This window comes from Panthera tigris, chromosome A2, assembly GCF_018350195.1.
Source record: "Panthera tigris isolate Pti1 chromosome A2, P.tigris_Pti1_mat1.1, whole genome shotgun sequence".
Taxonomy (NCBI): domain Eukaryota; kingdom Metazoa; phylum Chordata; class Mammalia; order Carnivora; family Felidae; genus Panthera; species Panthera tigris.
The window spans coordinates 93,171,528-93,198,396 of NC_056661.1; the positions used below are offsets into that span (position 1 = coordinate 93,171,528).

At 37.6% G+C, this 26,869-nt stretch overlaps 1 protein-coding gene across 1 annotated transcript in view; it reads right to left on the reverse strand.

Annotated features, from left to right (window-relative positions):
- Window positions 1–672: 672 nt before the first annotated feature.
- FAM237B (family with sequence similarity 237 member B) overlaps window positions 673–26,869 on the reverse strand; it is a 28,711-nt gene continuing 2,514 nt past the window's right edge. Inside the window, exons 2-5 of the mRNA XM_042966036.1 lie at window positions 10,393–10,555; window positions 2,783–2,928; window positions 2,556–2,632; window positions 673–1,065 (exon numbers count right to left, since the gene is read on the reverse strand). Coding sequence (XP_042821970.1) covers window positions 673–1,062 — 390 coding nt within the window. The 5' untranslated portion in view covers window positions 1,063–1,065; window positions 2,556–2,632; window positions 2,783–2,928; window positions 10,393–10,555. The remainder of the gene's footprint in view (window positions 1,066–2,555; window positions 2,633–2,782; window positions 2,929–10,392; window positions 10,556–26,869) is intronic.

A 26,869-nucleotide genomic window follows, 5' to 3' on the forward strand; every position in this document is an offset into this window, starting at 1 on the left:
TTTTCCATGTTCTCTATCTTCTATGTAAAACTCATGTTTTGTAAAATCCAGTCCTATAATATTAGAGAGGAGAAATTGTTAATACTCACTATAAAATGACTTTTAAGATTTCATCCTTTTAAATAACCCTATTGAAAAACTTAATTTAAAAAGCCTAATTATATGTCCTATCTTTAAAATTTCTTCAATAAATGCAATATGAATAACTATGATGTTAAACAGATTTCTCATGAACTATTTGTGGGAAAAAATAAGGTAATAATTTTAATGATCTACCAAATGTATTATATCTCAAGATCATTTAGATCATGTGTCTGTACATCAGAGCTCCTGCGGTTTCTAAATAATATAAAATCAGTAAAAATGAAAATCAAAGTCAATCATTAGGAAAAAATAAGGCAAATTTGCTAGCTTATTGGCAAAAATGATTAAATGTTGAATTTTTAAGAAGGCTGAACTGCTGGGGGCACCTGGATGGCTCAGTCGGTTAAGTGTCCAACTTCGGCTCAGGTCATGATATGAGAGCCCCATGTGGGGCTCTGTGCTGACAGCATGGAGCCTGCTTAGGATTCTCTCTCTCCCTCTGTCTCTTTCTCTCTCTCTCTCTCTCAAAATAAAAACTCAAAAAAATAAAGAAAACTAAACTTCTATTCTCTTAAGTATACATTTAAATTACCTCCTGTTCTGCGGAAAATTATACTTGGGAGGCATCACCTGTCTTCTGCCCATTCCATGAGATCGTGAGAGCAAGCAGTCTATATACATGTCCCAAAAATCCTGAGCTATGCTTAAGAAGACATTATAATGTCTAGGCTGCTGGGATTTTTGCAAAAACAACATGAAATTCCAGAAAGCGTCCACATTGTGCTGTATCTTGAGTTCCTTGAGATCTATCAATGTCAAAGAGCAAGAATTCCAGCATTGGAAATCAATATCTTCTGTGATGCCTGGGCTGATACTGGCAAGCACCCCCTTTTGAAATTCAAAGTCAGCATTAATCAGATTGATCAGCATCATGCAGCCCAGTGGTAGGTAGAACCGTCCTCTTGTGGCAAAACCCATATTCTATAGAGAAAAAAAAATGAGGGAATATATTTTTAAGTTAAAAAGACAATTACTCAATTATTCAATTATCCAATGATCTATTTAAACCTAAAATTTTACAAAGACATATGTGTTTTTGATCAAGCCAAATTTGTCTACTATGTATTTGTTGATTTTCCTCTAAGTTGCTGACTCTCAAACCTTGTTTTGAAAAGATACAGTTACAATCTGTTTACCAATGTTCTGATAAAGTCTTCAGCAGCCACTGAAATGCAATACTTGTTTTTGAAGACGTGATGGATTCATTTCATCACAGACTTTTAGAGCTGAAAGAAATCTTTGTTTTAAATTTTTTTAACGTTTATTTATTTTAGAAAGAGAGACACAGCACAAGCAGGGGAGAGGCAGAGAGAGAGGGAGACACAGAATCTTAAGTAGGCTCCAGGCTCAGAGCTGTCAGCACAGAGCCCGATGTGGGGCTCGAACTCACCAGCCGTGAGATCATGACCTGAGTTGAAGCTGGATGCTTAACTGAGTAAGCCACCCAGACACCCCTGAAAGAAATCTTTAAAAACATATGCTCCAACCTTTACAAATTAGAAAAATTCTCAACTGATATGACTATGCACATTCTCAGGTCTCCTGTGTCCGTATCTAAGACTCCTACCACAACACATTCCAACTAAGTGAATCAGCACAGGCTATTCCATGTGTAACCATGAGAAAAAGGTGTTTTTTCCCCTAAATTTTAAATGTAACCAATCTATTAACCCAAGTGGTGTTGGATGTTCGAGCACCATTTAAAGTTTCAAAGTTACTGACACTTCTTCCATTTCTATTCATTGAAAAATATTTGTTACGCACTGATGTCTGGTGGGTCCCTGGCTACTCTCAGGTTGTTCAGGATCTGTTTGCAGAAGATTAAACAGACATACCTTTAGGAGCAGGAAGACAATAAAGGTGATATGAGCTAATATGACATAGTGTAGGGCCAATGACATTCAGCAAAATCTTGCCATTTTCTAATGGTCTTTGCCCAAGTTTCCCTGCCAAATCATCACTCAGTAAACTGGCTACATGAGTGGACATCAAGGACTAAATTGGCTTTGAACTGCTACAGAGCTGGCATTGGAAAAGTCCCTGACACAACCTTGACAGCCATGGCCGAGGAGTGGAGAGGGGGGACAAATCCAGAAGACTCACCACCTCCTTACCCATATACCACCGTCTGACATCTCCTCCAAAATAATTTAGGGTAAAGAGACAAAAGAAAAAAACAAAACAAAAAACTTTGCTTATTCAGGTCTTTTCACATCGTCAAAATCTTTGCAGATTCCCAAACTGAGCTGGCAGTGTCAACTGTATGATAGAAGTTCTAAAAGGAAATGACTGGCTGGGGCCTGAGAATTTTCTTCACGAGAATTTCAGGTTACACTCCCGACCAGTGCCCTCCTCCAGGTAGGGTCATCTGGACTCGCTCGGAAGAGGGAGCCCGAGCGGAAATGGAGTACCTCTTGTCTGCGCCGAGGCGCGCGTCCAGCGCGGTGTTCTGTGCGCGCCGAGCTCACTCGAAGGTTGCAGGCGGCTCCTGCCAGGTAGGGACAAGAGGACTCAGAAGGCTCCAGACGACCCCCGGCCCTCCCGGCTCCCACCCCCTGCCCAACCAGGTCCCACCCCAGTGGCAGGCGAAAGGCGGGAAGCTGCCCTCCACGCGATCCTCTACGCGCGCCGCGAGCACCTCAAACTCGCCCAGCTGAAGTGTGTCCGCAGTTCGATGCTCCGGGGCTGGAAGGCTCTGGCTCGCCGATGGCGGCGCTGCGGGCTCTGTTGCGGCCTCGCGAGTGGCGCCCTAGTCAGCGCGCAGCCCGAAACCACGCTCCTTTTCTAGGGAAAGAGGGAGGGGGCAGAGAGTGGGTGGTCACGCTGCCGAGACCCAGCTCTCATCTTGCCCACCTTCCCACACTGGCCACCCACTGGACCCGCCACTCCCTGCCCTCTGTTGGTGCTCCTGTCATACCCTCCTCCCAATTTTGAAATTACAGTTGCTCAGGTCTTCCTCGCCCTCCCCCCTCCCTTCTACCTTTCTGCCTTTGAGAAAATCCATCACAGCAGTCAGTCTACTATATATTCCAGCTGTCTCCTCCCTGCACCCACCCAGCCTTCTCACCCTATTCTCCTATCCAGAGAAAAACTTTCATAAGGCTATGGACCCTATTGAAATGAACCTCCTTGATGAGTTCTAACCTCTAGCGAAGCACCATTTAAATTATTAATAGTAACACATACACATTGCAACGTATCTTCCCCTCTACCTAAATACACAGTGTTTAATTTTGAGAAGATAGTTTTCTTTAGTCTTTGGCAGAATGAAGACTTTGGGCAAGTCCCTTAAATATCTGTATATTGTGCATCAATCTCAGCCTTGACACATCGTTTGGACTATATGTTTAAGTCTGACTTCTATCCCCAAATCCCAAAAGCAATCATCACATGGAGCTGTAAGGGAAACCAACCCAAAGCTAGTTGTCTTAACCCAACTTACCCTTAAGCAGGTCACCCTTTCCTCACTGGTTCTTGAGCTGGGATGGTTAAGATTATGGGCCAAACTCAACAGCCAATTTCCCAGCAGTTGTCTTCCCTAAAGCTCACTTCTCCCAACTCTACCATTATACAAAAAGCTGCACTCTGCCTTCCTCATTATATGAGTGCAGCCATCATTATTAGTCTTGCCCTGGCAATACCCTTCCATGTCCCTTCCATCTCTAGGACTAGCTCCTGTACAAAACAGAACTGCAAAGTGAGTCATTTACTCTGATTAGGTAGAACACACACAAATCCATCTCATACCAGATTTTCTTCAGCTCTAGGTTTCCAGGCATTTCAGTCCACTATTAACCATGGCCTCTTAAAGTTAGCAGAGACATTAAAAGTTACCTAATCCAACATTCAGCATTCTATCTGAAGTTTAAACCCTGCACTCTCCCAAAGAATTCTTCACCCACCAAAGCTGTTGTCCAATTTGACTGGGCCTTGGGCATTCCACTCCTATATACTAAGGATATAAACCATCAATTCACAGAAGAGTAATACCCCAAATCCAGCATATATGAGAAAAGATGCTCACATTCAAGGAGATAATGCATTGTTTTCTCTCATTAAAGTTTAACAAAAATTGAAGCATTTGATATTATACAATGTTAGCAAATGTTTGAGCAAATGAATATTTTCATATACTTTTGAGAAGAGTGTCAGCTAGTAAGTATAAGCACCATAGAAGAAAAGTGGCATAATTTCTTTAACCTGAAAATGATCCAGAAATTCTGCTCTTGGTTCTACCCTCAAGTCAATGAAAAAACATATCTACAATGTGACTGATTTCTCTCCAGGGTCCACTGCTACATTATAAATAGAAACTGCCTAAATGATGATAAATGTACTTTTTAAATTATTGTTGAGTAATCAAGAAAGTGAAATCTCCAAGGAAAGAAGAAGGGAATAGAAGAGAAAGAAGAATCAAAGGGTAAGGAAAAGAAAGCAGAGGAGAAAAAAAAAGGAGGATCAGAAAAGTGAGACATAGTAAATTTGGAATTTGTCAATAAATATGTATGGTGAAAGGTAAGATATAGATATTGAATTACACTTTGTAAAGTTGTTAAATATGTATGTAAAATTTCTTTGGTAGTTTCTAAATGACAGAAATAAAGAACAAAGCTTTTGAACAGGTGGAAAGTAAAAACTGAATATGAAAAAAGATTGATTTGTGAGCAGTATAGGCAGTCTTCCTCTGTGCTTTGCTGTAGGCTACATTTTTGTCCTTTGAGTCATCTAGGGTTGACTGACTTTTCTCCCAACTCTAACATGACCCACTGTTACAGTGAGCAGGCCACTGCAGGCCCTTCCTCCTGGAGAATCCAGAGAAGTTCCAGAAGCAGAAGACAGCTCTGCTAGTCTACAAAGGAGTAGTATCACCTCAGCCATGAAGCCTATTGTTGAACCTCTACCTCCTAGGTGTGGTGCTGACTCTGCTCTCCATCTTTATTAGACTGAGGGAGTCCCTGGGGGCTTACTGGAGAACCTATTTCCTGGGAGCTCCTGGACCACCAGAGGTCAACTAGCTAGCACACAGCCCCAAGCGCCTTCCAGAGGTGTGGGGTGTGGATAAGACCTCCCTCCACCAGCTATAACCTTGTAACACTGACCTAAGCATATCCATCCAGGTGTCAAATGGCTGGAAAGGCAAGATGAGAGTATCAGTGTTATCAGAATTATTAATGGGTCCTTGAAGGGCCTCTCTCTCTGGATGCTCCTTGTCCGGGATAAAGAGCCTGTTTAATACATAGGTGTGAGTGTGTTGCCTATAACTGTGGGATGGAGTGATGTCACTCTTCTCCCTGGGTTCTGCTGTAAGATTTGCTGCCCTTGGCAACATGGCTCTGACATCTCTTAGACGGCGGTTTGTGCTTCACATTCAGCTTTTGGGAGATGGTGTCATTTTCATCATCGTTTCCTCAACATCTGCCAAGAGTTCCTTTGGACTTGGGTAACTTATGGTCATCTTATTTGGTGTTCAGCCTCTCTTCCATGAGAGCTTGTCTATGTGCAGATAACAGTTGAAGCAGTGGGTGGGTTGGCTATAGGGAGGGGGATGAGGGAGTAGTCAGTGTCCAAGTCTCATTGTTTCACATGTTAAAGTCCCTTCTTCAACATAGTGTGTATGTTCATACATTGGTCTGAAGGGGACAGTGGGATGGTTAAGCCAGCTCAGGACATAGCATTATGGCCACCATGTAGCTTAAATGAATTTTTCTAATGAAATAAAGTTGAATATATATTTTTTAAAAAGAAAGAAAAACAGGTTAACAAATAGGAACTCAAGAAAGCAAGAATAGAGGTGAAAGAAAGCATAGAAAAAATGACAAGTAGAAAGTACATTTAAAATGGAAGAACTAAATCAATAATCACAATAAATATATATGGTCTGAATTTGTCGATTAAAAGAGGGAAGATGTGGGGTGCCTGGGTGGTTCAGTCGGTTGAGCGTCTGACTTCGACTCAGGTCATGATCTCGCAGTTTCTGAGTTCAATCCCCGCGTCGGGCTCTGTGCTGACAGCTCAGAGCCTGGAGCCTGATTCTGTCTCTTCAGATTCTGTTTCTCCCTCTCTCTCTGCGCCTCCCTCGCTCATGCTCTGTCTCTCTCTCTCTCTCTGTCAAAAATAAATAAAAAAACATTGAAAAAAAAAAGAGGGACTCACAGGTAATTAAATAGGGTGCTATTGCCTCAGAAATAGATAAATCGACAATGGAATAGGTTAAAGAGCCTGGAGACAGACCCACACATTTATGGAGACTGTGTATGTGATAAAATCAATATAGTAGATCTGTAGGAAAACAGTGGTTTCTTCAATAAATAAGGCTAGGACAATTGGTTATCCATTTGGAGAAAATAAAAGTGGATTTCTACCTCATACTATCACAAAAATCAATCACAGGTAAATTAAGAATTTAAATGTGAAAACAAAGCATTACAACTTTAAGAAGAAATTCAGCAGACTATCTTTCTGATCTTGAGTTTGGTAAGAATTTCTTACACAAAATACAAGTAGTGCCAACCATAAAAATTACTATATTTAACTACATTTAAATTAGTGTTCTGTTAATCACAAGACATCATAAGTAAAAATAAAAAATAACTGTAATCTGGGAGACAATAATTACAGTACACAAAACCACAAACAGATTACAATTAGGATCCAAGAGTTTTCCATGGAATCAACAAGAAAAGCACAGATACCATAATAGAAAACTCAGCAAAAGGCTTAAAGAGCCATTTTATAAATAAAGCATAATGAATGAATACATAAACATATTCATAACCTTACTACAAGCAGAAAGTGTAAATTAAGACCACAATCAGATATGAACTAATACCTTTCAGGCTGCAAAAATAAAGAAGTCTAGCAATATCCAAGTATTGGTAAGCATGTAAAGTATATTAGTCAGGGTCCTCCAGAGAAACATAGAAAAAATATACATATGACTTTATATATTTAAAGAGATTTATTACAAGGAATTAGCTCATGTGATTATGGAGGCTCAGACATCTCATGATCTGCCTTCTATAAGCTGATGATCCAGGAAATCTGATGGTGTAGTTTCAGTCCAAGTCCAAAGACCTGAGAACCAGGAGAGTCAACAGGACTAAGTCCCAATCCAAGGGAAAGAAAAAAAACCAATATCCCACCTCAATAAGTCAGGCAATTCTCTCTCCCTCTGCCTTTTTGTTCTATTTAGACCCCCAAGAGATTGGATGATGCCCACCCACATGGAAGAAGGCAACCAACCTTCTTTGCTCAGTTTACCAATTCAAAAGCTCATCTCATCCAAGAACACTCTAATAGATTCACACAGAAATTCCATGTAACCAAATATCTGGGTACCCAGTGTCCCAGTCAAATTTACTCATATAATTAACCATCACATGAAGCAACAGGCACTGTCACACAGCTAAGAAAGCATGAATTGATTTGATTAGTCTAGAACACAAGTTGGCACTATCTTGTAATTTGAACAAGCACATAACGTGCAAGATGTCTTTTCACTCCAGGAGTGAGTGAGTGTATGTGTGTGTGTATTTAATTTTTTAATATTTATTTATTTTTGAGAGACAGAGAAAGGCAAAGCACATGCAGGGAAGGTCAGAGAGAGACAGAGACACAGAATCCAAAGCAGGCTCTAGGCTCTGAGCTGTCAGCACAGAGCCCAATATGGGGCTTAAACCCACAAACTGTAAGATTATGACCTGGGCTGAAGTTGGATGCTCAACTGACTGAGCCACCTAGGCACCCCTTCAGGAATATATCTTGAAGAAATTCTTGCATGTGGGTACCAAGAGACATACACTAGAATGGAATATTCTTAGCAACACTGTTCATAAAAGCAAAAAAACTTAGAAACAGTCAAAATGACCATTAACAGGAGAAAGGATAAATTAACTATGATATGTTCTCACACTAGGATGTTACTGTGTAGTGAAAATGAATAGACTCCAGCTATACTCATTATAGATGAAAAAATAATTTTCAGAAAATACCATTTTTATAAATTTCAAAGATAAACAAAATGAAACCATATTTTCTTTACAAATACATGTATATTATAAAATAATTTTAATAGTAAGAACATGATTAACATGAAATTCAAGAGAATGGTTAAGTTTGGGTATACAAGGGAATGAGATCTAGAAAGAGTGGGGGCAACTGAATGGCTCAGTCAGTTAAGAGTCCAACTTTGGCTCAGGTCATGACCTCACAGTTTGGGAGTTTGAGCTCTGCCTCAGGCTCTCTACTGTCATCACAGAGCCCGATTCTGATCCTCTGTCTCTATCTCTCTCTCTCTCTGCCCCTCCCATGTGCACTTGCTTGCTCTCTCTCAAAAATAAATAGACATTTAAAAAAAAAAGATCTAGAAGAATGTATAAAGAGCTTCAATGAATGGTGGATTGATTAGTCATTATGACTATGGTTTCCAACATATGTATGTTTTGTATATTCCTTTCTATTATTGAATAGAGTATAATAAAAGTGTTAGGATAATGAGAGCCTAATATATTTCAAATACAGAAAGACAAAACTTGCTGACTGGTCACAATGATTTGAAATGGAAAGAGAAGAAAACTAATGTTTTTAGCATACCTCCTTATGGGGGTGACAATAACAAATATGAAAGATGGAAAGGGAGGTGATTAGTGGGGAGGATAAGTTTGATTTAGTATTTGTTGCATTAGAATTGATTTTGGATTTTCTGGAATATCTAAAATTTAGCTAGAAATATAATTAAGTTGAAAGGTCTCTATTTTGATAGAAAATTGCTGCTTTGAGAATATACGTTGATAAGATACAGTTGAGAAGATGGAGGACTATGCCCAAATTTAGGGAGTCTATGAACTGCAAATGGAATCAATGAAGGAAGGACAGAAACAGCACTCAGTCTATATAAGCTCTAGGATAGTATAATATCACAGAACCAAAGGGAGGATGCTATGGTCTGAATGTTTGTGTCCCCCCAAAATTCATATGATGAGGTCCTAACCCATAAAGGTGATGGCACTAGGCCTTGGAGAGACTTAAGTCATGAGGATTGAACCCTCATGAATGAGATTAGTGTTTTATAAAATGGGCTCCAGAGAGATCCTTAGTGCCTTCTAACATGTGAGGACACAGTAATTACCCAGTCTTTGGTATTTTGTTATAGCAGCCCAAACAGACTAAAACAGAAGATATAATTCAAGAAGCAGGGGTGCCTGGTAGAGTACGTATATACCTATTGATCTCAGGGTCATGAGTTCAAGTCTAACACTGGTCATGGAGTCTACTTAATAATAGGGAAAAAAAAGGAGAAGGCAGAAAGAGGAAGAGCAGGAGGAGGAGGAAGAGGAGGAGGAGGAAGAGGAAGAAGAAGAAAGGAGAAAGGAGAAGGAGAAGAAGGAAGAGGAGAGGGAGGAGGAGGAAGTGGAGGAGGAGGAGGAGGAGGAGGAGGAGGAGGAGGAGGAGGACCAGAAGACAGCAGTTAGTCAAACACTTTAGAGAAGGTTAGGAGACTGGTCTTGAAATAAGAGTTTTCATTTGGCAAAAAGAAGGCACAGTAGTGAAATTCAAAAATACACAATACATTTTAAAATAGCTATGAAAAATTCATGCAGTTTAGATTTAACAGTCAGTATCTGTAAAGCCAAGTTAACTAATCCAACTAATTTATCATTATATCCAAAGCAAAACCTTTAACTAAGCAGATATGTTTTCAAAGACATGCATTATTTTTATTAAAATCACCGTCACCAGCAGCAGTATATTCATCACCATCCTATCATGATCATCTGTTCGCAGCACAACCCTGGCCATCACTCCATCTCTGAGTTGTATGATAGAGCATCTCTCATTTTCTGTCACGTTAGGCCCTAACCTACTTCAAAGTCCCTTCTACTTAATTCAGTCTTACTTCTGCAACTAGGTGTTCATTTTCATTACATTCCTTGGCATCTATTCCTATTGTATTTGGCATCTATACTACCTATGGTGACTTTTTTCTATGAAAACGTGTCATCTTTCCTACTAGTTTATAAAAAATACTATGTTTATTTCATATTTTTCTAGTTACTGGCATATAATACAATAGGCACTCAATAAATATTTTTAGCTCATTTCTACTTCATATCCATAATATTCCCTCCATGTAGGAAGATCTGTCAAACCCAAGTCTTGCAGAACTCTAGTGTTGCCTGTGAAGACTGCCTGGTTTAGTCAGGCCAGTAGTAGCCTAGTCATTCCCCCCCAACCCACCATTCTTCCTACCTTCCAATCACTTAGTTGCAGTTCTGTCACACTTGTGTTTATTCCAGTTCTCCTTTATACAGCATGCTTCTCCAGGAAATACTGCCATCATCACACCCCACAGAATTTAGAAGAGCACTCCACACACACAGCAGGGACATGTTGACTGACTAATGCTGAATACCTACAAAAAGAATAATTTTCCAATTCATTGATCTTCTGACTCATTATAATGAAAGACATTAATTTAAAACATCTACAATTGCAATTGCCTCTAGTAAACCTTAATAATGATGTATTTATCAAAATGTGATTCAATGACCTTAGGGAGAAAGAGCAGGAAATGAAGTTGAAACCAATAAGTACCCTGCAGAGAAAACAAGCACTCCTTGACTGTGACTAATTGAAGGGAAATTAGAAGGCATAATTTTTTCAGGAACACAGAGACAAAGATGAACTGAATACTGTCTCTGGAAATAAGAGAAAAAGTTCAGGAGAAAAGTTGAAAAAAATCACTAATCCTTACTCTTGCCAAAAAATTAGTAGAAAATATTGTTGACATTGTTTAAGAAGAAAAAGAAATAAAAGTGTATTTTAGGTTTACTTTATCTTTATCTTTAGCTGCAATATAGAAAGTATACAAATATTATGTATTCCAGGATCCTAATTTTACCTCTGCATTATTTTGTAGTGGTTAAGGATCACAATATGTGTCCTTCACTTTTCACAGGATATTTAGGATTAATATTGAATTGATTCATGTAACATGTAGAAATCTTACAAAGTAGTTCATTTACTCACCCTTGCATCCTTTTTGCTAAAGTTGTCAAATGTACTACATCTATGTACATTATAAACCTCATGATACAATGTTATAATTTCCAGTGCTCTTCATTCCCCCTCTGCCAAGACCTAAATTTACATGTTTTTATTTCTCTTTAGCCTGAAGAGCCTCCCTAATATTTCTTGTAGAAAGAACTGTAGTTATAAATATAGGGCTTTCCTAAGTTCCATGAGTCATCCTAGTGAATTGCAGAACTTTAAGGGTAGTGGGAGCCCTTAAATATATAGCTAGGGGGTCAAAAGCACAGGTGGTCTTAGGAAGCCTGGAATTTCAGATAATTTCTGAAGTGAGGGGAGGATTGTGCCCTTAACTTGTGAAATTTGACCTAAATCTGGGTACTGAACATTACAGTTGTAGTTGTAGTACACACAAGTAGGCATATTATCATTAAATTTTAGAAAAGTAACATATTCTAAAAGATGGCAGAGAACAATGGTACATTACATACAAGGGAATTATGAACTGAATGATTGGCAACTTCTCATCATAAAAGTAATGCAGACTAGAAAACAGGTGGAACATCATCTTTAAAGTGCTGGAGGGGAGAGGGGAACAAAACCATATCAACTCAGAATTTCTACATCTTGTGAAAATGATCTTCCAAGAATAAGGGTGAAATAAAATATATTTTCAGATAAAGAAAACTGAAAGTATATGTTGACAGTGGGCTCCCTTGTATGCAATGTACTATGGTTCTCTGACATCTTTCAGAATTACATGGTTACAAGTAAATTACATAGTTAATCTCTCTGGTGTGGCCAGCCCCCATCCTGAGTCATCTCATTAGCATAAACTCAAGTAAGGTCCCAGGGGACCATAATAAATAATAAAGACATTCCTGTCATTCAAAGAAATTCCAAAGATTTAGAGGTTACCTCCTAGGAACCAGGGACAAAGGCCAGCCAATTCTTTATGATAGGTGCAGTTTTCTTTGTATTTATACTATTGGGTTTGTTGTACTTCTTGAATGTGTAAACTTATATCTTTCACCAAATTTGGAAAATATTCAGCATGTTTTCCTTAGATATTGTTTCTGCCCATTTTTCCTCTCTCTCATCTTCTTCTGAGACCCCCAATTACATGCATCTTAGACTTTTTGATATGTGTTTACTGTTTATTTTTATTTCAACCTTTTTTGTGTTCTTCAGGTTAGATAATTTCTATTGACTTATTTTCAATATTGCTGGCTCTGTTTTGTCATCTACATTCCTTTGTTAAATTCATCTGGCGACTTCTTAAAAAAATTTTGTTGTTTGAGACAGAGAGAGAGAGATTGAGTGCAAGCAGGGGAGAGGGACAAAAGGAGACAAAGAATCATAAGCAGTCTCAGCACAGAGCCCAACACAACAATTAAGGGAATTTTCTTTTTTTTTTAATTTTTTTTTTGATGTTTATTTATTTTTGAAAGAGAGACAGTGAGAGGGGAGGGGCAGAGAGAGAAGGAGTCACAGAATCCAAAGCAGGCTTCAGGCTCCAAGCCATCAGCACAGAGCCCAACGCGGGGCTCGTACTCACGGACCGTGAGATCATGACCTGAACTGAAGTCGGACACCTGACCGACTGAGCCACCCAGGCGCCCCAGGGAATTTTCTTAAGTGTAATAAATATCACTAGTTTGAATTCATTGGAGTGACACCCAGTGTTAGTCAAAATTCTATATTATAAAATATTGCCAAAGAAATGTTATAACTTTTCATTACTTTTTAAGGACTTTGCTAGCAAAGTGCTAAAAACAGAGCTTCAGAAAAGATATATTTTATTAAGTATCTTAAAACTGAAATTAGCATACACACATACAAAAAGATCATCTAATATTAATGTCTATTCCAAAAGCTAAAATAACATATACAAAAATAAGTAATTGTTACTTCTCTGGATGATAGAATTTAAGGTTTTTTTTTTCTTTTATTTATAATATTTTGAGTTGTATTACTTTGTAATAAAAAAAGAGTGATTTTAAAATGGAATACATTCTAAGGACATTTTATTCATATTAAAGCATTTTAAAATTCTATTCATGATTTTCTCATAGACAGCAATTAATGCTCCATCCAAATCACTAGAAATTCTAAATTGTTATGGGCTCCATTGAAAATACTACTAAAATGAAAGCAAATATCTAACTATTCGCAATTAATTTCCTTATAAACTTATGTCCTTATACCATAAAAATCTTTAAGCGGTGAAAGGATTAAAATGCTTAATTTTTAAAGGAAAAAAATGTTACATATAAGAAAAGTAAGCAGATATTTTGAAAGCAAAGATCTACATTAGTAGTAACCTTTTAACCTTTACTTGTACTTAAAAATTAGCAATGATTTCCTAGTTTTGAAGAAAAAATTAGGCTTTACATCTCTTCTCAATAAGCAGAATGTTTTTTGAACCTTAAGAATCACTGTCACAGGTTGACTTCTCCAGGAAGCAGGTTCTGTGATAGCATTTGCGGGGCAGAATGTTTGTTACGGAGTGATCTTGGGATCAATACCTGTAGGATGGAGGGAAAGGAAGCAGGACTGGGCAGAAGGAAAAGCTGAGCTGTGATGAATTCCCAGTGAAGTTCTCAGTGAACTCCATGGGAAGTGCTGAAGCTGAAATGGCCCATTGGTTAGCCATGTTGTCAAATGGGTCATCCCTTTTATCCCTTCCTCTGTTAGTTATTGGAAGACCATATCTGGATGGATACAACCTTGGGCAAAATGGCTTTTGCAGCTGAGACAATTCTTGAAGGGGCCTACAGCCAAAGGCTATTTGTTAATATCACTCTCAGAAGGTGAAGCAACATGTTCTTCCTTGAAGAGATCTGGGTGCTACATCTCCACATTTATCTCAATTGTGAAATTTCCTTTCTATTGGAAGTTTCAACTAAATGCTAGGTTCAGTATGAAACAAGTAAAATTATACCCAAATTTAAGGAAAATTGGAAATCTGGGTTATCTACCACCATAATAGGGTATAGAATTCTGGGCCCTATTTATGAAAAGTAGTTGAAACAATTATTTTAACTAAAAATGAGAGACCTATTAAGAAGCAGATGGGATTATCTGGCAAAGTGTCTAAGTATAAATATTGTATAAGAATAAAATAATCTTCTAGAGCCACACTTTGCTGCTAAATCTCTTTACAATGATAAGAGTTGAAAACAGAATGCATTAACCAACACTCTAGGAAGTGAAGCTTCTGCACCCAGAGGGTTGCAGCTCCCTCTGTGCGCCTTCTCTATAGGTCCACAGTGCAGGCACAAGGAAAGGCTGTACACCAGGAACCAGACAGAGAATGAAGAATGCAAAAGAGTAAAGAACGTCCAGCAACAGAAAAAGATACCAGGCATAAAGAAGAACTGTTCTGCAAAGTCAAATGGCAAACTAATATAACACGAATACAATCTTTATTCGGATCAGGTCATCTGGTACTCCACATGACCCAGACTAGATACACATTCAGTGCCCAGTAGTGTAGGTCTTCTCACTGACAGAAAATGTCAAAGGGAGAGAGTGCTTTCTTAAAACCTTCTTAGTCTATCACCATTCCTCTTAATATTCCCTAAAACCATAGCTATTCCCAGAAACTCTAATTCTTCTCCACTCTGAGCTCCCAGCCTCCCAAAACTTCTCTGACAGTTTCCCTGTATGCCCTTTCTTACCACCTTTTCTCTTTCTTGCTTCTGTAGCTTTTTATTATGTAGCTGCACATAGCCTTTCTGGTTTCAGAAAGTGTGTTTGTTTAGACCTACACTTGAATTTAGGAGACCAAATGATAGCCCCAAGTGACCAAAAAAAAAAAAAAAAAGAAAGAAAAAAAAAAGAATCCTTTCTCTTATGTGTAGGCCAATTTTCAAGAAGAGATAGACTACAAATGTTCACAAATCTAGTAATTATGACTTCCCTATACAATTAAGTAATTAATTAAAATGTTTATCTGTATTATACTAATAAGAATAGAGCACTGTATTTTAGAGTTTCCCTATTAGATGTGGTGGATTTTGTTAGAGGTGATTGGGATCTAGATCTAGATCTATCTGTGAATTCTGAAATAATAGATACAGAGAAGCTTCCTGGAACTATTTTACAGACTATGACTATTGGGTTCCTCTAAACTATGCTGGGTAGAGATAGAGAATGATTTGATGCTTAGTCTTTCTGAGATTAGAGGAAATAATGTTTTCAAATTCATATCTGATGTTAATTTTTTGCTAGAATCCCTGAGTAACATAGCACATTCAGCCCCCTAGATTTCGTTTTTTTGGGGGGAGTTACCATTTAAAAGACCTAAAGTGGATTGGACATCATCAAAAACACAGCCAATAAAAAACAAAGTATGACTAATTGGGGATAATTGTGGGCCAGGCAACGCCATGGTAAATTTAAGGGCAGAAAAGCCAAAGGACAGTTTTAGGGTTCAGGGGTTTACATGTTTCCCATAATGATGGACCAGCTTCCTGAAGGGGACAGTTATAGGAAGAATGATATGCTGGTACAGGAGGCATTTAGACAGCAGTTGGAAAAGGGAACTACAGATTCTTGTTATTTCTAATCACTGTGATTCTAAACAATCCAGATTCCCATTACAGGCAGGCAATATAAGTCTTCACAGTAAATATATACAGGTTTCTGTAAGTTTCTATAAGAACATGTTCTAAAAACTAGGAATGTAATTATAACAATATAAACAAATTCCATATTTTTTTTATAAAGGAAAATCACCACTTCATTCAAAAATACTTGATAAGCACTTCTTGCCAGGTACTGAGCTAGGTTATGGGGTTGCACTGGCAAACAAGTAGACAAGGCCCTAGGGGAGAGAGACAGACAATAAATTAACAACTATACAAATAATAGGGATTATTGCAGACAGTGGCAAGATTTATAAAAATTTAAAATACAAAGTGACTTATAGGTCACTATCTTAGACATAGGGGTTCCAGAAGAGATCTCTGAAAAGATGACATTTTATGTTGGGGCTGAAGTGGTAACAGTTGGCCAAGAAGATAAGACAAGATAAGACACTTGGCATGTGTTAGAACATGCCAAGCAGAGGGAATAGCTAGCAAAATGGGTACACACTTAATGTGTTCAAGAGAGCATCATAGACAAATTGCCAGAGGCCAGGACATGTGGGACCTTAAAACTGTGGATTTTATCCTAGTTGCAATTGGCAGATGCCGGCAAATTTTAAGATAGAAAAGAAAATTATCTGATTTATATGTTCAAAGGCTCCCACAGACCACTCTGTAGAGCATGGACCAAAGGGGTCAAGAGTAGAAGCAGGGTTATCAACTAAGAGGCTTTTACTACAGTACAAGAAGAAGGTAAGTAAGTGTAAGAGTAAAGGTGGTAAGAGGTTATTGGAACTTGGAAATATTTAAGTTTGGTCAGATTCACTGATGGTTTGGATGTGAGAAGCCAGGAAGAGTTGGAAACAAGATTGACTAAGGATTTTGGCTTTATCAGTTACATGAATGATGATGCTAATACCAAGACAGGGATCCTTGAATGGCCTTAAATGGAATGAAAACTTAGTGTATATGTTCACACAGACTTTAAGTGGGAGCATGCACAAGTTTAGAACTTTGGAAAATAAAGTTAGGCACTTCTTAGCATCTTGCCTTCTGGCTTTTCTTTTTCCTTTCTTTTGCATCTACAATTACGTGAAAGCAGAGAATAGAGATTAAGTTATTAGAGAATTTAAAACATATGTAAAGAAAAGGGCACATTTAAGAGTTAGTCTTTTTAACTTTATTTCATTGAGAATATAAATACATATAAGGTAGGTCTAAAAACTTCTGGATTCCTTTTTAATTTTCTTGCTATATTTAAGATATTTTGGCATTCCTTGGTGTAGGCTATGCAGTGGCCTTCCTGGTCTCCCTTGCCAAGCTAAACAGACATCTTATTTGCCATGTCCAAGGGACATCTTTTACCTTGGGTTTTTTGAGCTCTCCCACTGAGGTATATAACTAAGGGTATCTCTTGTGATCCTTTCTATAAATAGGCAATATGTTAGCTGCATTTCAATTGGGAAAACAGAACACTGTGGAATAAGAGATTTACTATAGGTTTTAGAATTTACACAATTGTGAGAGAAGGTGAGGAATGAAAGATCAGAATGCAAATAGTTGCAAGATTAGAGAAAAGGCAATTACAATGGACCACAAAAAGAGGTGTGAAAAACTCTGTGGAAGGTAATTGCCTTTGTGTCTGGGGGAGGTGAGGGGGAGGTTCTAAAGTCATTGTGAGTCAGTAAGTCAGAGAGTCAGGAATAAAAGCTGGACAGACAGTAGGGTGAAGTAAGAATGCATTTTTCTTCCATAAGTACAAACTGGAACCTATGCTGGTCACTTATATCAAACTCCAAGGAAGCTCCTTGGACCTGCAGAAGAAGTTGCTGTCTTTGACCATCTTGCTATCCATGCCCAGGAACTGGAAAAGCTGAAGGAGATCTCATGGGAGCTAGAGAAACCATGGGACTGGGTGCTAATCCATGTGAACATGGTGAACCAGCACATCAGTAACCACACACACACACACACACACACACACACACACACACACACAAGTTCACAAACGTGCAAGTATGCAAGCATGTATCGAGCAATGTTGCCTGGGGCCCTGCATCAACCTTCTGAGTATAATGGCTGTTGCTGCCCCCTTCCAAATCTCATGCAAATTTTTTTTTATGCTTTATTTATTTTTGGGAGAGAGAGAGAGGCAGAGCGTGAATGGGGGAGGAGCAGAGAGAGGGAGACACAGAATCCGAAGCAGGCTCCAGGCTCCAAGCTGTCAGCACAGAGCCCAACGCGGGGCTCAAACTCACGAACCGTGAGATCATGACCTGAGCCAGTCAGACACCCAACCGACTGAGCAACCCAGGTGCCCCTCATGCAATATCTTTAATGGCCAACTCTAAATTGAAACTACTAAAGGGAAAGAAATTCTAGAAACCATAGTTACAGCTGAATAGACATGGTATGAAATTACCAGTCATGCCCTTCACGAAAATACCGTGAGAAAGAAGATAGTGATTCACCTAAACCCCAATCATGGCCCTATTTAAAAAGACATGAAGTGAAGTTGGATGTATTTAAGACTTACAAAATGTGATGGGACAAAACAACTCAATGAATTCAATTTTCTGATTCCAACCACCCTACAATTTCATCTGAAATTCTCAGATATTATGACTAGCACTTGCATAACAGTTTTTATCAACTTGGCTACTGTTGTTAGTAAAATGTTGACCTGGGCGGATCATAGCTTTGACTCAGTCGCAATTCCTATCTGTCTATGCAAATAAAATGGATCAAGATTATTCAATTTTATGTCCTCTTTAATTCTGTTACAGCCTTTTATATCTAGCTTCAGAGTAACGTTTTATAAGTAGTAATCTTTGTTTTCTTGTTGCAACACTTTAGTATCTTAGAAGGAAGTAATACAAAAGTGATGCAGTTGTTTTCTCTCCTCTTTGAGCTGTAATTTCCATACATGACAGATCTCACCTTCTTTTAACAAAATGCATTCATTAGTTATAAGACACCATTTTTCTATGATAAAAGAAAACACCTTTCATCTATTGGAGAATATTCTGTCAGAAGTCTTACATGGCAAGACAAATGACAATATTAACATTTTTTTCTAAGATGACATTTCATATGAGAGATAATTTCCTTAATGAAGAGATGTGATCATTCCCGACACAGTAGGCAAAGAGAAGTCCAAATTTGAAATTAATGGCATACAAGAGAGCAGTTCTTATAGCCCAACATCAGCCCATAGAGGTTTACTTGAAGGATTATTAATTCCTTCACATTTCAGAAGGGGAAAAATGATAACAAGGGAGGAAATTTCATCCACAAATAAATATGCTATTGTAACAGAAAAGTTGTAAAGAGAAAACAATTCATATTAACACATTCTTTAGTTCCCCACAACTATATTATGAAGATATTATTAAGAAGAGAAATGACAGGATATAAAACCAATGCAAAGAAATCAGTTGCATTTCTATACACCAGTAATGAAGCAACAGAAACAGAAGTCAAAGAATCGATCCCATTTACAATTGCACCAAAACCCATAAAATATCTAGGAATAAACCTAACCAAAGAGGTGAAAAATCTATACACTGAAAACTATAGAAAGCTTATGAAAGAAATTGAAGAAGACACAAAAATGGAAAAAATCCCATGCTCACAGATTGGAAGAACAAATGTTGTTAAAATGTTAATACTACCCAAAGCACTCTACATATTCAGTGCAATCCCTATCAAAATAACACCAGCTTTCTTCACAGAGCTAGAACAAACAATCCTAAAATTTGTATGGAACCAGAAAAGACCCCAAAAAGCCAAAGCAATCCTGAAAAAGAAAAACAAAACTGGAGGCATCACAATCCCAGACTTCAAGCTGTATTACAAAGCAGTAATCATCAAGACAGTATGGTACTGGTACAAAAACAAACTCTCAGATCAATGGAACAGAACAGAGAAGCCAGAAATGGCCCCACAAATGTATGGCCAACTAATCTTTGACAAAGCAGGAAAGAATATCCAGTGGAATAAGGACAGTCTCCTCAGCAAATGGTGCTGGGAAAACTGGACAGTGACATGCAGAAGAATGAACCTGGACCACTTTCTTACACCATACACAAAAATAAACTCAAAATGGATGAAAGACCACGTAAACCTAAGACAGGAAGCCATCAAAATCCTAGAGGAGAAAGCAGGTAAAAACCTGTTTGACCTTGGCCGCAGCAACTTCTTACTCAACATATCTCTGGAGGCAAGGGAAACAAAACCAAAAATAAACTATTGGGACCTCATCAAAATAAAAAGCTTCTGCTCAGCAAAGGAAGCAATCAGCAAAACTAAAAGGCAACCGACAGAATGGCAGAAGATATTTGCAAATGACATATCAGATAAAGGGTTAGCATCCAAAATCTATAGAGAACTTATCAAACTCAAACCCAAAAAACAAACAATCCAGTGAAGAAATGGGCAAAAGACATGAACAGACAGTTCTCCAAAGACATCCAGATGGCTAACCCACACATGAAAAAATGCTCAACATCACTCATCATCAGGGAAATACAAATCATTATCACAGTGAGATACCACCTGACACCTATCCGAATGGCTAACATGAACAACTCAGACAACAACAGATGTTGGCAAGGATGCAGAGAAATGGTAGGTATTCAAACCGGCACAGCCACTCTGGAAAACAGTATGGAGGTTCCTCAAAAGGTTAAAAATAGAACTGCCCTATGATCCAGCAATTGCGCTAGTAGGTATTAATCCAAGGGATAATGCTGTTATGTTTGGTGTATGTATGCTGTTTCGAAGGGACACATGCACCCCAATGTTTATAGCAGCACTATCAACAATAGCCAAAGTATGGAAAGAGCCCAAATGTCCATCAATGGATGAATGGATAAAGAAGAGGTGGTATACAGGAGTATTACTTGGCAATCAGAAAGAATGAAATCTTGCCATTTGCAACTACACGGATGGAACTATAGGGTATTATGCTAAGCAAAATAAGTCAGAGAAATACAAATATCTTATGACTTCACTCCTATGAGGACTTTAAGATACAAAACAGATGAACATAAGGGAAGGGAAGCAAAACAATATAAAAACAGGGAGAGGGACAAAACATAAGAGACTCTTAAATACAGAGAACAAACTGAGGGTTGCCTGAAGGGTTATGGGTGAGGGGATGGCCTAAATGGGTAAAGGGCATTAGGGAAGACACTTGTAAGGATGAGCACTGGGGTTATACATAGGGGATGAATCACTGGAATCTATTCCTGAAATCATTGTTGCACTATATGCTAACTAACTTGGATATAAATTAAAAATAAATACATACATAAAATAAAATAAAATAAAATAAAATAAAATAAAATAAAATAATGACAAAAGTTCATGTAGAGAAAAAAGAAAATAATGTGTTCGTGTTTTGGTTGATTCAATTCATATTAAATTTAATATTTCCCAAAAAAGAAATATCTGAGGACATTGACAAGTTATAGCTGACACATCAAGAAGTAGTAAGAAGTCGGACACTTCATACTAAAGTAAGGTGTCAGACTCAAATTCAGATTTCTTTTCCTTTATTATTAATTCCAGTATAATTAATGCACAATGGTATATTAGTTTCAAGTGTACAATATAGTGAACAAATTCATATTTTGAAGAAAATGGTCACAAAACTCTTGGACCTCTGAGGTCTTCCATCCCCAATGGGCAGAGAACAGCGAATGCCTGTTCACTTTCCTCACTTTCATTTGGATGTGCAGAGGCCTCCAAGAAGCCTACTGAGAGAGCACACTACTTTACTCCTACAGTGGTGAGGCATAATGAGTAGTCTGATTCCTGTCCAGAGAAATCAAGAAGTCAAGAAATTGGCTCACCAATTGCTATGGTGCTAAAGGAGAAGAGTTTCTATTGTTTGGATATTGGCCTGCACTCTAATTTGCCAAGGTAAAGTCTATGTGAGGGTTTCCCATGACTGGAGGTGGGCCATATATGAAGAAGAGCTCACCCTGGATTCAGTTCAATAGACCTACTGAAAGGGATCAAGGGGCCCATCCACAAGGATAGGATCTAGAATAGGATTCTCATAGGAAAGAATATCAAAGAAGTGTTCAAACACAGATTTATCTACTAGGGAACAAGAGGTGAGAGACCTCAGTGGTAGGACTCTTCTACCATCTTCATAAAAGCATCCATGAAAGAGTTAGCTCTAAATACCTGCCAAACCCAGGAACTCAAATCTAGCCCACCAATGCCAAGTTCAAGTAAATATATTCTTATTATCCTTTCTTCCTCTGTCTCATGCTCCAAATTTAGAATGGCCTGAAGTCAAGGTCAGCAAAATGGCACCTAAGATCAGCACTAGCTGAAAGAAGGAGGAAAACTGTAACTTTGAATTAAATGCAGAGTTTTGATTATTATACAAGAACCAACACTCTAATTTCTGAATCCAGACTGTTTGGGCCCTGAAAATGTTTTTAAGGAATGTTTATTATCTAAGAGTGAGTAGAAAATAAATCCTGGAACTGTAATTTAATAGTGGAGGAAAACTCCCACTACTGGAAAGATTTAAAGAGATAATGGGAAGCAAAAAAAAAAAAAAAAAAAAAATGTGTTTTGTTAGGTCTTGTGCTTAGAGTTGTTCAATGTAAAATTAAAAAAAAAAAAAAAAAAAAAAAAACCACTCACATATAAGTCTTAAACCAATTCTACCCTAAAAGGCTCCCAAGAACTTGTACTTGCCCTAGATACAGACTCATCCTTTCCATTGTTCAACTATTGCCACCTCATTTTGACTCATCAGAAACTTTTTTAGCATTGTTAGGTCAGGGGGGCCAATGCTTAGCTATAATTGCCAAACTGGGTTGTTTTCCACTCAGTTTTGTTACACATTGGGATTTGAGCCTAATTTTTCTTACTAATAATTACATAAAATAATTATATAAAATCAAAAGTTCTATATTACCTTTTGATATCTTCATTTTTTTCTCTCTTGTCAGTTTGGTCATTAAAATTGGGAAAATATCCAATAACTGTAATTGCCTCACTAATAGCCATTTCCAGATCACATAAAATATGAACTGAGAAAAGGGCCCAGTGAGTGCAATTTTACTGAAATACTAAGAACATAAATAAAGTTCTAGTAGGTTGAAGAGTGAAAGGGAGATAGGGAAATAGGTATCAGAAATGAATACTGAAATTTCTGGGAGCTCTGCAGTAATCAAATGAGAAATTTAGCGCTGTTGGAAAAGACAGATTGAATGAATCAATGAATTTAAATGAATGAATTTAGTTAAATGAATGAATTAGATGAATGAATTTAAAGTCCAACCAGAACTATTGGACTTAATGTTTTAAAATTGTCTCTTTAGAGGTGTCTATGGCCCTTTAGAAAGATTAAAAAACTATATATTTTTTATGTTCTATACAACTCTTGAACAAAATAGGTTCTTAATACACTTCATTTCTACACACACAACCATGTCCTCTAATAAGTTATGTGTTGTTCACCTTCTCAGAGTACAGTCTCTGCCATGTGTTTATGTAGGCTATAGAATGGGTGCAATGTGCACAAATGCTATTCCATTTCAAAGCTGTAGCTTACCACGTGTGGAGTGATAGTCTAACACACACGTATAGTGTAACAGCACTCCAGCTGGTCTTAAGGGCTAACTTGCTTCAAGTTAACACACTCCTTGCCTGCTGACTTATGGCCCTTCATCTGTAACAGAACTAATTTGCTTTCTTTGATATTTGCAGACCACTGGCCTCGGGGAATAAGGAGCCAAAACTTTCCCAGGCCACTGAGGCCAGCATGTCTGCTTGAAGCCACCTTGGCTTTGTGTTTAGCCCAGCAATCTTTTAGCAAAATGTTTTTTTCTGCTTAAAGTCACACAAATGACTTTACTGACCTCTGTGAATCTATAGACCTTCCCCTCCTTTGTAAAAATAAGAGTGCTCTTGCCCAACCACCGTCTGGTACCTAGGAACCAGACCTTCTTGCACAATCAGTCCTGGACACCAAAAAACCAGAATTTCCTGCAAAATTTCCGCGTACCAAGATAACTCTGTAGCTGGCATCATCGAGTCTGCATGTAATCAAGAAGTGTCACAGACCACTATACTCCCTTAACTGATTAAACCCATTTAAAACTCTGGGCCAGGTAGAAACCTAGGAGCTGGCCTTTGGACAAGAGTCCACCTTCTTCCCAGGTGGCTGGCCTCCTGAATGAAACTCATATTCCTTTCCAATCAAAACTCATATCTTGAGTATTGGCCTTTCAACTGATGGGCCGCTGAACTTAGGTTTCGGTAACAATAGGACAATGACTTACATGTTCTTACAATACTTCCTCCTACAAGAGAATATTCTAGATGATTAATTTATGATGAGGTAGTAATAAAGACTTAAAATAATACATGAGTATGTTAATATAAATATTTGTTTCCTTATTTTGTATTATTATTCAAATTATCTAAGAATTCTATTTTACTATTAAGTGTATATTGTTCAGCAAGTATCAGTAACAAGCAACAAAGAAAATGTGTTAGATAAATGAGAATCTTGAATATATTACTGAATTTCCTGCTGTATGAGTGCTCTTGTTTTGGATAAGCAGGAAGCAGTATTATCAAAGGTCCTTCTGATAATTCCACGGCCATTCTTATACATGTAGATGATTACAAGAAAGTATTAAAAAGAGAGCAATCAATGACTCATAGTATAGTGGAAGCCCCTTAAAATACTTTTATCCTTCTAGTACAGGTGGTTGACACTGGGGGTCTTAAAAACATGATTCAACCATTTCTTAGGATTTCTATAAATATTTCTAAGAAAATAACCTTTCAATAACATTCTTCAAATTAAAAACAGGGTGCATTAAGAACAAAGCAAAATCATGTTCAATAGGAATAAGTTTCTCCATTCACTATGAATTCAGGTATCAGAAATATTAGTATTTACTTCTTGCTTTCATTAATACAACTACTCTGCTTATTCTTGCTCAGTTATTCCAGTAACCATGGCAGTGTTCCAGCCCACAGATGAGTATGTGGGATAAATTTGGAATTCAGTAATTGTTATGTGAATGAAAGAAGGAACAAACTATAAATCCCTAGGAAGAAAGGCAATAAATCTACTATTTTTCTTCACATGGGTTTTGTTTCAGGGCAATAATTACATGGCCAGAGGCCCTCAGTTTGACAATACTACATTTTAATCTAGAAAGATGAACCTTAACTGGTATATGGCTCTCATTTGTTCAATATATTTGCCCTTATTACCTAGGAGAACTTGATTTAATCACTGAGTTTCAGACCCCAATTAATAATTGTTCTCAGAGTAACAATATTTTTAATGGCATGAAACTAAAATAATTTATGTTATGAGGATAACAAGAATAACTCTGTGCCCCACTTCAGGTGATTCATATGTCATAGGAGTTAGCAATATAGCCACCATATTTCTTAAGAATAAATTAACAAATGCAGGGTGCATATATTGAGTCTGAGGCCTGGGCCAAATGGACCCTGTTAGGAAATACTAAAAAGAATAAGACATATACATCTAAACAGCTGGAGATGACAAAGTAACCACCTTATTAAAAATAAAAAAAAAAATTAAAAAAAGAGCTTTTCAAGATAGAGGTAGCAATGAGACATAAACATGGAACTTCCAAGAAAGAAATTTTATAAATGTTCCCACCTGGAACATGGATATGATGTCTGGAACAATAGCAGTCATTCTAAGATCATAAGGGGATCTTGAAAACAGTGATATGATCAAATGCATTGTGTTTAAGAGGGAATAAAACACCTCTGGAGATCATATGGATAAAGGATTACAGTGAAAAAGACCTTTGGGTTAAATTATTTCCTCTGTACATGAAAACTAGTGAAGCCTGATAACAATTTCACTATAGAATCAATAAAATAATTAAGTTTAGAATGAATCTTATAGAAGCAATATAAGCTGCCACCTTCTGTTATACTGAAGCCTTACTCTTTCCATATATTCCCCCACTGGAGGATCTCCCACAGTAAAGCTTTAAATTGTTTTAGTAGAAGTTAGGGCCTTTTGTTCATTCCACAAATAGAGATAAAAAACTAAAAGCAGATGCCCTGAGAGAATTAACACATTGGGTTAAAATCATGTCAGGTTGTAAAATCCAGGTATCATATTCATGTCTGAGATCCAGTTTTCACGGGTACTGCGAGAGGATAGCAGAAGGGTACTTAGTACCTGTAGTAAAAAGTAATTATAGTGTCGGCAGTGGGGGGGGGGGGGGGGGGAGGAGTGCAAAAAGGGAAGGTTAAGAATACTAAAAACAAACTATTATTTCAACACTTTGTCCTTGGGGTGACTCTGGAAAAGGAAGTGCAGAGAGAAAACATTTTATTAGTAAGTACTAGTAAATCTAATCTAATGATTACTTCTTGCTAGCATAATATTCATAAAAACTGTAGATGCTAAAAAAAAAAACCGTAGATGATGGAGTATCAGAAAGTTAATTCATAGCAAATTCTGGGATAAGCTATTCACCTCCTGAGTAACTATTATTAATAGAGAGAAATGAGATGAATAATGTAAAATTGTTTATTTTTGTAGTACTATAGTATAATATAGAACTATATTTTCAATTATGTGTTATATATGAAATTTCCTGCATATCTGAGTAGTTATTATAAAAAGAAACAGGCTTGAGGCGCCTGGGTAGCTCAGTCAGTTAAGCATCTGATTTCAGCTCAGATCATGATCTCACGGTTTAGGAGTTCGAGCTCCATGTCAGAATCTGTGCTGACAGCTCAGAGTCTGGAGCCTGCTTTGGATTCTGTGTCTTCCTCTCTCTTTGCCCCTTGCCTGCTCATGCTCTGTCTCTCTCTCTCTCTCTCAAAAATAAACATGAAAAAGAATTTTTTAATTAAAAAAAAATAAGAAACAGATTTATTTATTTACATGCTTAGCCTCCTTCTTTCCCATCTAGCTCCAAGTCCATCCTGGTTTAGGCCTGTGATTGATATCACAGGAAGCATCTGCCTTAAGTAGATCTGGAAGACCTGCCCATCCACCAAAAACCTCTTCCATCGACTTGCCATGGTACCTGAAAATTCCAGCAATGGAG